This window comes from Canis lupus, chromosome 10 (assembly GCF_003254725.2).
Source record: "Canis lupus dingo isolate Sandy chromosome 10, ASM325472v2, whole genome shotgun sequence".
NCBI lineage: Eukaryota > Metazoa > Chordata > Mammalia > Carnivora > Canidae > Canis > Canis lupus.
The window spans coordinates 23,539,034-23,552,314 of record NC_064252.1 but is presented as its reverse complement, the minus strand read 5'-3'; the positions used below and the strand labels follow the sequence as shown (position 1 = coordinate 23,552,314).

General features: G+C 57.0%; 1 protein-coding gene across 3 annotated transcripts in view; it reads right to left on the bottom strand.

Annotated features, from left to right (window-relative positions):
- The window catches only part of LOC112666558 (NADH-cytochrome b5 reductase 3), a 28,735-nt gene extending 16,153 nt beyond the window's left edge, over positions 1-12,582 (bottom strand). The window contains exons 1-3 of one of the 3 annotated variants that reach the window (XM_025457666.3): positions 12,470-12,582; positions 3,026-3,157; positions 93-165 (exon numbers count right to left, since the gene is read on the bottom strand). In XM_025457666.3, coding sequence (XP_025313451.1) covers positions 93-165; positions 3,026-3,157; positions 12,470-12,490 — 226 coding nt within the window. In that variant the 5' untranslated portion in view covers positions 12,491-12,582. Of the gene's footprint in view, positions 1-92; positions 166-3,025; positions 3,158-8,834; positions 8,939-10,048; positions 10,098-12,469 lie in introns of those variants that run through there. The other 2 variants (XM_025457684.3, XM_025457674.3) reach the window with 2 other exon arrangements.
- Positions 12,583-13,281: the final 699 nt, after the last annotated feature.

Below are 13,281 nucleotides of genomic sequence, written 5' to 3'. Positions count from 1 at the left end.
AAGCCTTCCCCACTCTCCCTATTTGAAGTGCAAAGCTCCTACCTCTGACCTAGCACCCCGCTATACTCGGGCAGGGGCAGGGCCACGCTCACCGACTGGGAGGCCCAGGATGTGCTGGGGCGACGGCAGAGCGAAGCGGAACCGCCGGGTGTCATGGTTGATAACCTGCAAAGAGGCCCGAGCTGTTAGATGCCACCCACGGCAAAGCGGCCCCCAGATCTCAGAGCTCCTCGCATCCCATGTCATTGAGAAGGGGTACTGATGCCACATGTGACACACGATCTGCACACACGAGTGTGAGGGCACCGGAGTCAGCCACACACTGCATGTGCCTCCATTCTCACTGGATCAGGGAAGGGGAATGACCCACCCAGAGCCACACAGCAAAGTGATCAGAGTAGGGAAAGAGCTCAGGATCCCAAAGGGAGACTGCAAGATGGCCCAGAAAATCTTGGGGGCAAGAGGGAGGATCCATCCCTGCCATCAGCTCGGGCAGTGTCCTGGGTAGCAGGAAGACCTTGGGCCCTGGGTTGGCAAACTAGGGTCAGAGAGGACACAAGGCCCATGTGCCCAGGCCTGGGAAACAAGAAGGGGGGCTGGTGACTACACTAATAGCCCCCCGAGAAATGGGATGGCCATGACTGCAGCAAGGCTGCACAGAGCAGGAGGCATGCCAGCCCTACTGCCCAAAAGGTCATGGCCACAGCTAAGACCCCCCCAGCCAGGCCTCTACCCTGTGCGTGGCCAATGGGTGGACAGGTGGGGGCCATTTCCCCTCCAGAGTCGGGCAGAGGCTGGTTAAGGGCCAGTCTGGAGCGAGGAGGGAGCCAGACACCTATTAAGTGGTCTTACACCAAGGCCAGGGAAGGCAAGCCTCCCGCAGTAAGCTGTGGTCTGAGCTGCAAAGAGACCCCATGCCCTAGCTCCCTGAAGCCCCTGTGGGGTCTCCCCTGCAGTCGGGTATGCAGGGCCGTTCAGAAGGGTGGCAGCTGTCCAGCACCAGTTCATGTCCACACAAGACTAGGTGATGTGTCAAGGCCCACGGATGGACATAGTGCCGTCACCTGGAGGGAGGGCAACAGACTTCTCCAAAGGAATAGAGCATCATTCTGAGTGTCCCTGAAGTGCATGAGCAGAGCCAGGTGGCCTATCTCAGAAAGCCGGAGCCCAGCCACCACTTAGGACACAGGGCTTGGCAACAAGCGCTCTCTCCACCCCAGCAGCCCAGGCCTGAAGCTGCCTCCCCCAGAAACCTTGCCCCCAGACCTCCTGGGAACGGATTCCAGGATTATCAATTAGTCCTGGGGCTCAGGGTCAGAAAATACACCAGACAATTTTTGGAAGCAGCACAGAAATGAGGGAAGGGCACTGATAATTATTGTGCTGGAAAACACTAATAGGGACAGGGCACAGCAAAAGGTACGGGGCTAACATCTATGCAGGGCTCAGCTCGGTGCTGGCGTTCAGGAGGCTGCTGGCCACGATGAGCTGAGCAGCGGACCCCCAGAGCTTCAGGGGGACCCTGAGGGTCAGCAGGTCCAGAAAAGGCAAGCAGTGGGGGCCTCCCTGTGCCCCTGGGGGAGCGTAGCAAAAATATCAAAAAGCACCTCCAAAAGCCACCACTAGGCTACGACGGGGAGGGGGCAGATTTAACTGCTAAGACATTTGCCACAGGCTCGATCAAAAGGGACTGATGGCGGGTCCACTGTGTGACATCCCTGGGAGGAAATACTAGATGGTCATCAAACATAATGAACCAGCTTTGGGGTAGACATGATCAGGTGTCCATGTGGAATGGCTGGGTAAAAAAATCAGGTTAAGAAAAAAGTGAGAGTAAGTATGTATACACAGACCTAAAACTCTACACATCACATGCGTGAATGTGATGCCCAAAAAAGGCTCACACTGGCCCACGAATGGGACCCTCTGCACAGGGGCAGCGTGGCGGGGGATGCGACACACAGGGTGTTAGTAGTTCACACGCAGAATTTCTATTATGAGCACACATCAATCATAGATTACTTCTGGAACGAAAATGAAAATTTAAAATATATATAAAACGTGGAGAAGATAAAGCTTGGTAAAAACCTCTGGGAAGTGGTGATTTTTTTTTTCTTATCTGTGGTTTTTGACTTGTCTGTGCCCTCCTGGTATGAAAACAGGCACACGTCTGGAACAGCCACCCAGAGCCCCGGGACCTGAGACTCTGTGTGGAGTCCAGGGTGGAGCCGGGACCCGGGGCTCAGGGCCTGGTAGGTGACTTTCTCTGCTCCATGACTCAATTTTCCCTGCCACACCCCTTCCGAGGCAGCTGCCGGTGGCCAGAAATAGCACAAAGGAGGGGCTCTGATGAGGGGGAGTAGGGAGAGCAGCTGTTGGAGGGAGGCAAGGCAAAGGAGAGGATGGTTTTAAATCATGATCCGATGTTTGAAAAGGAAAAGGATCCGATTGGGAGGGCAGGAATAGGCCTTCCAGAAGGGCGGCAGGAGAGATGTGGAAGATACCTGGGTCCAACAAACACCTGGCTCTGAGTAGATGACTGTGGCGGTGGGGACGAGTCATTAGCTTGAAGAAAAGGTGCTGGGATGGGAAACACCCGGGATCAAGGTGGGGGTAGGTCTGAGTCTTGGTTCCACCCCTAACCCACAGTGTGATGTCCAATGCTCCCCTGGTACTCTCTTGCCCTCTGTTTTCCCATCTGTTAAATGGGTGTTTCAACCCAAAAGTCCTGAGGGATCTCTCTTGTTCTGGCCTTCTGTGGGATAGAGCGTGGTTTGGAGAACAGGCTCTGTGGTCAGAGATCTGGGCTCGAGACCCTGTGGCCGCTTACTGGGAACCTTAGAAAGGGACATCGCTTCAATTTCCCCATCTGTAAGGTAGACAGACAACACGACCTACATCAGAGGGGGGCCCATGCCTTGAGCACACAGTAGGTGACAGGAAATACTGTGATGCAGCCAGGGAGGGAGGGGGAGGAACCCCCATGGGCCCAGACCCTGCAGGCCCCACGGTGTCCGGCACTCACCTCCTTGTCGATGAGCCGCAGTGGGTACTTGATGTCCGGGCTCTCAAGGGTGATGGCCGGGGTCGAGCGCTGGAACAGCTTCATGAGCAGGTTATAGAGGAACCAGACTGGGGAGAGGACCACGTGGCCCAACTGAAATGACAAGGACAGACCCATGAGGTCAGTGTCGGCAGGGGGAGCAGCCTGCCACCTGCCTTTCCGGCGAACACACCAGTCGGTTCACACCTCCAGGCCCCTGGTCACGCTATCCCCTCTGCCAGGAGCACCCTCTCCTCACCATCTTCATCCAGGGAACCAACCCCAGCATCCATTTTGGTGCCGGCTGGGAGAAGTCACAAAAATCAGGCACATGAAACCTATCACTGTATTCCTAAGTCACTGGAAAAGCTCTATTTCCCAGAGGAACCAGGACAAAGAAAGCTACATAACTAACTGAGCATGTAACCCTTTTCACTTTGGCTGCCGGGAAGCTCAGAGTGAAGTTCACAAGTAATTGTGCTTAGTCTTGAGCACTGTGTATCTGTGCTCCCTCTCTCCTTCCCCCCTTTTAGTCAATTTCCCTGGTCCTGTTAAGTGATGTCAAGTGCCAGCTCGATTTAGACAAACTCCTGAGCCCTGGAGTTCTGCCTTCAGAAGCGAGGGACAGTTGAGGCAGTGAACTGGGCAGTGGGGAGCTCTGTTCCTTGTTGGCTGTGTGATCCTGGGTAAGTCCCTTCCCTCTCTGAACTGATCTAGACCATGTGATCTGCAAGGTCCCCTGAAACTCGGAGAGTCTGCCACTCAGCACCATGATGAGCCCCACGCAGGGGCTAATCTCATGAAACCCTCAGAGGGTTGTCATCACCACTTTACAGATGAGCAACAGCTCAGAAAGCTTCAGCAACTTGCCCACAGTCACACAGCTGGCAGGTGGGGAGCTGCAATTTTTTTTTTTTAAGATTTTATTTATTTATTTGAGAGAGAATGAGTGAGCGAGAGAGCACGAGCCAGGGGAGGGGCAGAGAAGTAGACTTTCCACTGAGCAAGCAGCCCGACTCAGGACTCGATCCCAGGACCTTGGGATCATGACCTGAGCTGAAGGCAGATGCTTATCCGGATGAGCCACCCAGGTGTCCTGAGAGCTGCAGTTTGAACCTGAGTCTACTTGCTTCCCCAATAACACTCTTAAACATCTGGCCCACACTCACCCTGCTGTGTGACCTTGAGAGGCTCCTCCTTGTCAGCCCCCTGCCCCCCACATCTCAACCTCACAAAGACCCTAAGAGGTGGCTTAGAGTTTTATTTTTAATTTTTTTTAAGTAGACTTTTTTTTCCCCCAAAGATTATTTATTCATTCTAGAGAGTGAGAGAGAACGGGAGTATGGGGTGGAGGGGCGGAGTGGGAGGAGAGAAAATTCCAAGGAGACTCTGTGCTGAGCATGGAGCCCCACGCAGGCTCGATCCCACAACCCCAAGATCTTGATCTGAGCTGAAACCAAGAGTTGGATTCTCAACCAACTGTGCCATCCAGGCTCCAGTTTAGATTTTTAAAAAACAGAAAACCCGACTCCCATGGCCAGATAGCTCACTGCTCAGGATATTGGAAGAGAACACCCTTGCAAAGGAAGACAACTGGTCACTTGTCCTTTCTAGCTGTGTTTGTCCTTTGGCAAATCACTTAGCCTCTCTGAGCTGTTTCTCCATCTGTGAAATAGGATCTTTTCATCTGCTTCTAACCTTGAGGAAACAGGGAGGCCCATTCTCCAGGATAACTGGCCAAGACTCCTCAAAAATGTCAATGGCACAAGAAACAAAGTAAGATCAGAGAACTGGTCCAGATTAAAGGAAGCTGTGGTTGGTTGAGTGGTGGCTCCCAAAAGATATATCCACCCAGATCCTGGGAATGTGACCTTGCTTGGAAAAAGGGTCTTTATAAAGATGCAACCAAACCAAGAATCTTCAGAGGAGATCACCTGGAATTATCCTGGCAGGCCCTAAGCCCCATGACAAATGTCCTATAAGAGAAAGAAGACTCAGAGGCTACATGAAGACAGAGACAAAGACTGGAGTGAGTGGCCACAAGCCAAGGAAGCTAAAAATTGTTGACAGCCACCAGAAGCAGGAAGAGGCAAGAAGGACCCTCCCCGAGACTTCAGAGAGCATGGCCCTGCCAACACATTAATTTCAGACTTCTGGCCTCCAGAACTGTGAGAGAATAATGTCTGCTGTTTTATGCTTGTTTGTGGTGACTTTTATAGTCCTGGGAAACCAATAGAGAGGCCAAAGAGACAGCACCGGAATGTGATGTGTGGCTCTGGATTAAATCCTGGGCCAGAAATAAAATAGTTAGAAAGGGCAATATATATATATTTTTAAGATTTATTTAATATTTGAGAGACAGAGAAAGAGGGCACCAGGCAAGGGGCAGAAGGAGAGGGAGATAATCTCCAGCAGATTCCCTGCTGAGCAAGGAGCCTGACCCTTGGGGGCTCAGTCTCACGACCCCGAGACCGTGACCTGAGCCAAAATCGAGAGTTGGATGCTCAACCGACTGAGCCAGCCAGGTGCCCCTATAAAAGGCAACAGTGAGACAACTGGTGAAATCTGAATTAAGGCCCATGGATTAGATAAGAACATTGCATCAATGTTACTTTCTTTTTTATTTTATTTTATTTATTTATTCATGAGAGACACAGAGAGAGAGGCAGACACATAGGTAGAGAGAGAAGCAGACTCTACGCAGGAAGCCTGATGTGGGACTTGATCCCAGGACTCCGGGATCACGCCCTGAGCCAAAGGCAGACGCTCAATCGCTGAGCCACCCAGGCGCCCCTCAATGTTACTTTCTTGATTTGATCACTGCTCTGTAATTAGGCAACAGAATGTCCTTGTTCTTAGGAGATACACACTAAAGTATTTAAGGGCAAAGGGGCATCGTAGCTGTAACTTATTCTCAAATAGTTAAAAGATACACACACACACACACACACACACACCATAAAGCAAATATAGTGAATGTTAACACCGGGTCCATCTGGGTAAAAAGTATACAAGAGTTCTTCATACGTGATTGCAACTTTACTGTAAGTTTGAAGTTATTTCAGAAAAAAAAAAAGTGGGGGTGGGGTAGGGAGTAGCTCACACACTGGTGGTCCAGAGGCTGAGATCCAAAGTCCACACAAAACACTGCTTCTCCAGAAAGCTGTCTCACATTTTGTTCTCCATCCAACCATCAGTAGTACACCTCCCCGACTCTAGTTCTCTCAGCAAATGATCATGTGTTCACCTTATCATAATCCTACAAGTTCCTCTTTTTGTCTTGGCTGCCAGGAAGCTCAGAACCAAGCTCTTGGCTTGCATGGAGGCCTCTCTGCTTCCTTTGTGGGCTTCTTGAGGTAGTGTGTTCTGCAGAGCATTGACCTGGAAGTGGCTCCCTGCTCTATTCAGGGCTGGGTGAGAAGACCCTTACCTCTCAAGGCCCACCCGCTGCTCCCTGGCTTCCCATAAGCCTTGCCGGGATTCGTGCACTTTCTCTCAACCCAGGTAGGGTGCCCTGGCTGAGTACCCGAGGCCTCTCTGAAGCCTCAGTGTTCTCATCTGCAGAAGAGAGATAAGAGCTACTGCTCTGCCCCGGGGGAGCCCGGATGCGAGGTGAGACGGGGTGCCCAGATCACAGAAGAACACGGGTGCACACACAGGGGCTTTTCCTGCTTCCCTCAGTGGGCCTCTACCACCGGGGAGATGGGATACCCAGGTGAAGGAGGGGCAGACACAGAGATCCCAGGGCAGGCCTGGTCGGGTTCCCCAAACCGGCCCTGACGCTTCCTTGTCGTGGCTATGGCTACCGGCCCTTTGTTGGGCTCAGAACAATGTGCCTCTCTCCCAGGCAGGGCCTCCAGGCCCGTTTTAGAGCTCTGCTCTGTGACTAATGGGTCTGAAGGAAAGGCCCCCGGGAGCCTGCCAGGGCTCCCCTCTCCAGCCCCACCCATCACACAGCCGGGGCGGGGCGGGGCCGCTGCCCATTTATCCAGCACCCACCGTATCCCAGGGACCACTCAGTGTTTCCCCTACCCTGGGTCCCATTAAAGGGCCTGGTTGGCAGCCCTGGGCTCAGGGCTCGGGAGGCCCAGGTCTGAAACCCCAGCTCAGGATCTCAGGACAGATTCTCAGCCTCTCCAGGCCCCGGCCTTCCTCCAGTACAAGAGGATGGTTCCAGCCAGGGCTGGGGGGAAAGACAGGAAGATGGGAAAGGCCACACACAGCAGATAAGGCTAACGTTTCCAAGCTGGCAATGCTCCGAGAATGGGATGTGAGCAACCTGGGGTGATCCTCATTTCGACCTCGGGCCATAGGTGCCGTGATTATTATCACAAGCTTACAGATGAGGAAACAGACCCAGAGAAGGTCTGTATCTTGCCCCAAGTCGCACTAAAGCCAATCCACAGAAGACCACACTCACAAGGGATATTACTGTCCCTGTTTCTCAGATAACTGACTCGCGTATGATCCTACAGGAAGTCGGAGTGAAGCCAAGACCCAGCCCCAGGCCTGTCTAGCTCTTCCTAAGCCACCTCCCAGGACAGGTGCCCTCGCTGTGCCCCAGCCACAGAGCCCAAGGCCCAAATCCCACTCACTCCAACGCTCCGATATCCTGCCTCCCACGGTGAGGCCCCAACTGCCAGACCGGCAGGGCGCCCACTCTGTCCTCAAACACTCACAACGGCTGCCTACTGCCCACATTCAAGGCCCCTCCCACATGGCTACAACTCTGGCCAAGTGTCTTTCTTGCCCCTGGCCTTTGCATCCTCTTCTTTCTGCCCCAAATGCCCTTCTTCTTCCCTTATCCAAACAGGAAACTGCTATTCAACTTTCAGAGCCCAGTTCAAATGTCAGATCTTCCTTGGCTGGCCCCTCCCTGGCTAATCAGGCCTTCAGCAGAATTCCGCAGCCCCTGCTCCCCTCAGCAAACTCCGTGGGGTGAGGAGATTCTGCAGATGCTCTGCTACGGGCCCCTCCGTGTCAATCAGAGAAGCCATATCCATTGGGAACGCTGTTTAGGGAGAAAGTGGAGTTACATTTGCAGGAAATCACCATAGTAGGGAGTCCTGGAGATGAACTGACACAATGGTCAGAACCAGTTGGGAGTCGTGTTTGGTGCTCCCTGGAGTTTTATTTTTCCCCAGCGCAGCTGTTTAAGTGCAGAGCCAAGTTTAGTTAATAATGTAAGACCCCTGGCCTGCAGCTCCTAGCATAATTGGCAAAGAACCTTCCCTTGCTTCACTGCCCCACAGCCGTGGGAGACAGGCTGACTGCATTCTTCATTTGACTAACGAGGAAACTGAGGCCCAGGGTGGAGTCTGGGCTTGGGTTCCCAATTTGCTGTCACTTCTCTCTCACCTGCCCCAAGCCCGCCAACACTGACTATGAAAAAGATTCATAAGTCGACAGCTCTGAGGGCAAGTCCTGAACATGGGCTGCAGCCCTCCTACAGACCTTCCGGATGCCCGGTACCAGCCTCGGGTACCCTGGATGGCAGCCTAGGTTCAAATGCCTAGGCCAGCGCCCATGTGTGATCACAGCTGACACAAAACGGCAGACCCTAGAGCAGAAGCCCCAGAAGGGTGGGGGGCATCTGTGTCTCATCACCACTGCACCCCCAGGGCACAGAGCAGAGACAATGAGTAAATATTTGCGGATAAGTTTGTGAAGGGAAAACAACAACCCCCATCCCCCGAGGTCTCTCTCTGGCTCTTTTTATTTTGTCTGGAAGTTTCAGGAACCAGGGCAAGAGGCCAGATCCCTCCCAGGCAAGCACGGGGCACCAGCTTACCCTGTTCATTCCACAGAGCACAGGCCAAGGTGGTTAGGGTCCTAGCTTCGATCCTGTTAGGCACACCCACCTTCCAGAGGTATGGTAGGCTCAGTGCCATGGCCGGAAGGAGCTGCTCACGTGGGCAGTTGATAAATGTCAGCCTTCCTTCCAGTCTCCACTCCCAATAACTGGGCTCCGCAGAGCAACCTACAGCTGCTTTGCTCATAATTATCTCACATAATCCCGAAGCCTGGGAGACGGGAGCTATTACCGCTCCCATTCCAGGTGAAGAAGCACAGGCCCGGGTGACAGACCTGGCCCAAGGGCCAGGATTTGAACCCAGGCACCTGGCTCCAGTCCACGCACTGAGTCACCATACAAGACTGCCTCTCCGTGCCCGCGGGCACCATGTGGCCAAGAGAGAAGCAGAGGTGGACTTTGCATACGTACAAATTCCTATTTGGGGAGGCAGCTGTGGGCAGTTAGTCCTTCAGGCCATAAACCCCAGTGAGCACACCTACCAGGGCTCGTGCTGGATTCGGGGGACGCAAGCCAGGGGACTCTGCCCCTGAGGAGCTCAAGCGGTGAGGAAGACAAGACACAGAGGAAAGGGTATAGTGGAAAGGTAAAGTCTTCATCTCCAGAAAACTGAAGCCTTTACCAGATTCACAGAGGGCAGGGATGCCCCGTTCCCACGCCTTGGGGGTGGAGGAACTCTGCACCCCACTCCCGGCCCACAGCACCACTCCCACCCCTGAACGCAGTGGGCAGAGTAAACAGCAAGCAGAAGGCTGAAGCCAATGCCCCACCCCAGCTCCTCCTCAGCCAAGCTGCCTCGTACACACACACTCACGTACACACACGTACGTATGTACACAAAACCATGTCACCACAGCCACTCGGAGGTCTAGGGGAGAGCTGCCTTCCAGGCCTTGACCTGACGCCCCCCAGGCCATGCTCTGCCCACTGGGGAACCCACCACCTGCCTTTCTTCACCTCTGCTAACAGAACGGGGAGAGGAAATGGGGTCAGCCAGAGTCCCAGGATGTCTCCAGGGAGCCCCCCCCCTACCATTGCCTAGGGGCCCTGCTACCCCACAGAGGGCACCCAGCCCTACTGCTCACCCTTCCCTGTAATTCCCTACTGGGACCGTGGCCTCCACTCCACCCAGGTTAGATTTGAGTGGGCAGGCTTACCCTCTCCAGGTGCCAGCTCCCTGTGTGGAGGCTTACCTGCCTGTCGCCCACCAGCTATCCTGCTGGAATCTGAATGTCCCCCTCCTTCCTGGTCCCCTTCTCAGGAAGTGGAAGGAAGTGGGAGGGAGTGGAGGAAGTTCTGCAACTGGGGGGGGGGGGGCTCCTGGCTCAGAACTGTGGGGGAGGGGAACCCAGGAGGAGGAGCAGGTGCACAGCAGAGCTGCTCTCAGCAGAGGACGTGCAGCCCTGCTTTCCTGGCCCCAGGGTGAGGGCCACAGACTAGGCACAGAGCTGCTGGGGGTGGGTGGGGGTGGCGGGGTAGTGGCAAGCCTGGGACTCTACCTGTAGTGGTGACCTGTCAGGGCCCACTGAGCACTCACGGCCGTGCTTGGGGCAGGGGAGCCACAGTCCCAGATGGCAGGCCAATCCCTCAATGTTCCCCCCAGGGGGCTGGCAGACTGGAGTGCCAAGCCCTCAGCTGGGGCCCCCTGGAGTATTATGGGAGGAGGCCTCCTGCAGAGCCTGCACATCTCAGATAAGACGTCTGGTGCCCAGAGCCCAGGGCCCGAGCCAGCCTCCCGCAGACCATGTGGAGCCTGTGCACCAGGAGGCCTAGCTAGGGTCTGCTGTGGGCATTTTGGGCCAATGGGAATTCCAGCGGGGCACACAAGGAAGGGGCAATTTCTGCCCATCTCTTGGACGGAGGCAGCCGTAGAGTTGGTGAGTCTCTCCTGACTCCCAGACAGGGCTCTGCCCCTCACAAGGGGGTTACCAGGGGGCCTTGGCTGTTCGGCCAAAATGTATGGAGCGGCCACGTGCTGGGGACGCAGTGACAAATGAAGGTGAGAAGCACTGAGGGAAAACAGAGCAGGGGATCCCTGGGTGGCTCAGCGGTTTAGCGCCTGCCTTAGGCTCAGGGCGTGATGCTGAAGTCCCGGGATCGAGTCCCACGTCAGGCTCCCTGCATGGAGCCTGCTTCTCCCCTTGCCCGTATCTCTGCCTCTCTCTCTCTCTCTCTCATGGAGCCTGTTTCTCCCTCTGCCTGTGTCTCTACCTCTCTCTATCATGGTAAATAAAATCCTTAAAAAAAGAAAACAAAGCAGGGGTGAGGGTCAGTGGGTTGTGTGATGAAGGGGCATGAGGACGTTACTCTGAAGCTGCGTAATGCCCACAGGTTCGCCCTGGGCAAGGCTGCTCCTTGATCTGAATGCCCCCCCCCCAGTCCTGGGCTGGGCCACAATTTCATGAGCAAATAACCAGACCAAGAGGCCTTTTGCCTCATAGTGAGGAGGAGCCTCACAGAGCCAGAGGGAGGAGGCGGGTGCCCTCCAAGTCCCAGGCGCCGGGGGTGGAGGTGGTGGCGGGGGCAAGTGGCTCTGGGCCTGATCCTCAGCGCCAGCCCTGTGGCCTGCTCCCCGTGCCCAGCCAGCCCCAGGGACCAGAGGACGCATGGGGGGTGGGAGGCTGCCCTCTGGCTGCAGCCTCCACGAGGTGCAGAGGTGCACAGCCCCCAGCCCAGCCACTGGGGCCTTTGAGAAACCCAGGAGAGGAGGCAGGCTGTGGGGAGGGCCGGAGGCCCTGGGCTCACCCAAAAGTGACAGCAGGGTGGTGGACTTTGGAGGCCCAGTTTCAGGCCCTGCCAGGCACGGGCAGGTGGCCAAATGTGTGTTGCACTTCTGCATCTGTGAAATGGGGCTCACAAGTCGGCCAGCTTTGTAGGGTTCATGGGAGAGCCAGAGCCAGGCAGGGCAGGAGACAGGGTGCAGCGCTGTCACTGTGGCTGGAGGTGCCACAAACCCTGCCCTCCAGCCACATCACCTACACACTCCACCCCCTCCCGCCTCGGCGTGCTCTCACACCCGGCCTCTCCCAACACCTGTGCACTCACACACACCCGGCCTGGGGCTCACACTGCACGCCACACCCACTTCCTAGAGTCACACTCGGCCACACACATGCGCTCTCAAACTCATGCACACTCACGCCTCACACCCCGGTCACTTCATACACTCCATCAGCCGCAGAGGCGTGTTCACACTCCCGTGCACTCTGCACACGCACACGTCACACCGCGTCCGGTCGTGTCACCTACTCCCACCCGGCACACACGTGCGCTCTCACATTCACGCACACCCTCGGCCTCGCCCTCCAACTTTCCCCGCCGCGCCCTCTCCCACCCGCACCCGCACCCGCACGGGCTCCGGCGCGGCCCGCTCCTCCCTCCGCTGGGCGGGACCGCGCGGGACACCGGCGGGGGATGCGGGGGGATGCGGGGGGATGCGGGCGGGCGGGGCGCCCAGCGCCCTCGGCCCGGTGCCCGCCCCAGGCCCCCGCCGCCCGCACCCCCCCGCCGCGGGGGCTGGGTCCCGGTGACGGAGGGGCGGGGGGCGGCGAGCCAGGCGTCCGCGAGGCAGGGGCTGGGGGGCCGCGTGGGGTCTCCGCGCCCCTCCCGCCTACCGTGCTCAGCTGGGCCCCCATGGTGGCGCCGCGCTCGCTCCGCCGCCGCCGCCGCCGCCGAGACCGCCCGGCCGCCGCGCCCAGGCCCCGCCCCCCGGCGCGTCACCCGAGGAGGGGGCGGGGCGAGCGCACGCGGCGGCCCCGCCCCTCACGCCGCCGCGGGGAGAGGGAGGGGGCGGCGGGACCCCGCGCCCGGCCACTGGCGGCTCCCCGCGGCGCGCGCCTGGGCTCCGGCGGGGGGGTGGGCGGAGGGCCGGCTCCGGGCCCCGTTAGTCACGGGGGGGGCGCCCCCGCTCGGTGGGATGCGGAACAGAAAATCCGGAAACCACCGGCCACGCCCGGCCGCGGTGCTGGCTCCACCCGCCTTCGCCTTCCCCGCGCTGCTTAGCTCCGGGTCCTAGGACCTCGCGGGCCCCTGCCTCCGGGCGCTGCCCCCACCCGCCTCTGGGCCAGCCCGGCTTAGTGCTGCAAGGCCTGCCCGCCCCCGCCCCCGCGGGCTCCCGGGCGCTTCCCTGGAACTGAGGGCCCCCCACCCTGTTCCATGGGGGGGTGGGAGGGCTGCCCCCAGGCCCTCCGCATCCCAGGACACTGTAGGCTCCTTGAGGCAGGACTTTGCTGTTGTTGTTGATAAGATTTGTTTATTTGAGAGAGAGAGCCTGAGTGGGAGGAGGTGCAGAGGAGAGGGAGAGAATCCTCACGCGGTCTCCCCACTGAGCACCTAGCCGGATGGGGCTCAATCCCAGGACCCTGAGGTCATGATATGAACCGAAATGGAGTCTACTTAACCGACTGAGCCACCCAGTTGCCCCGGA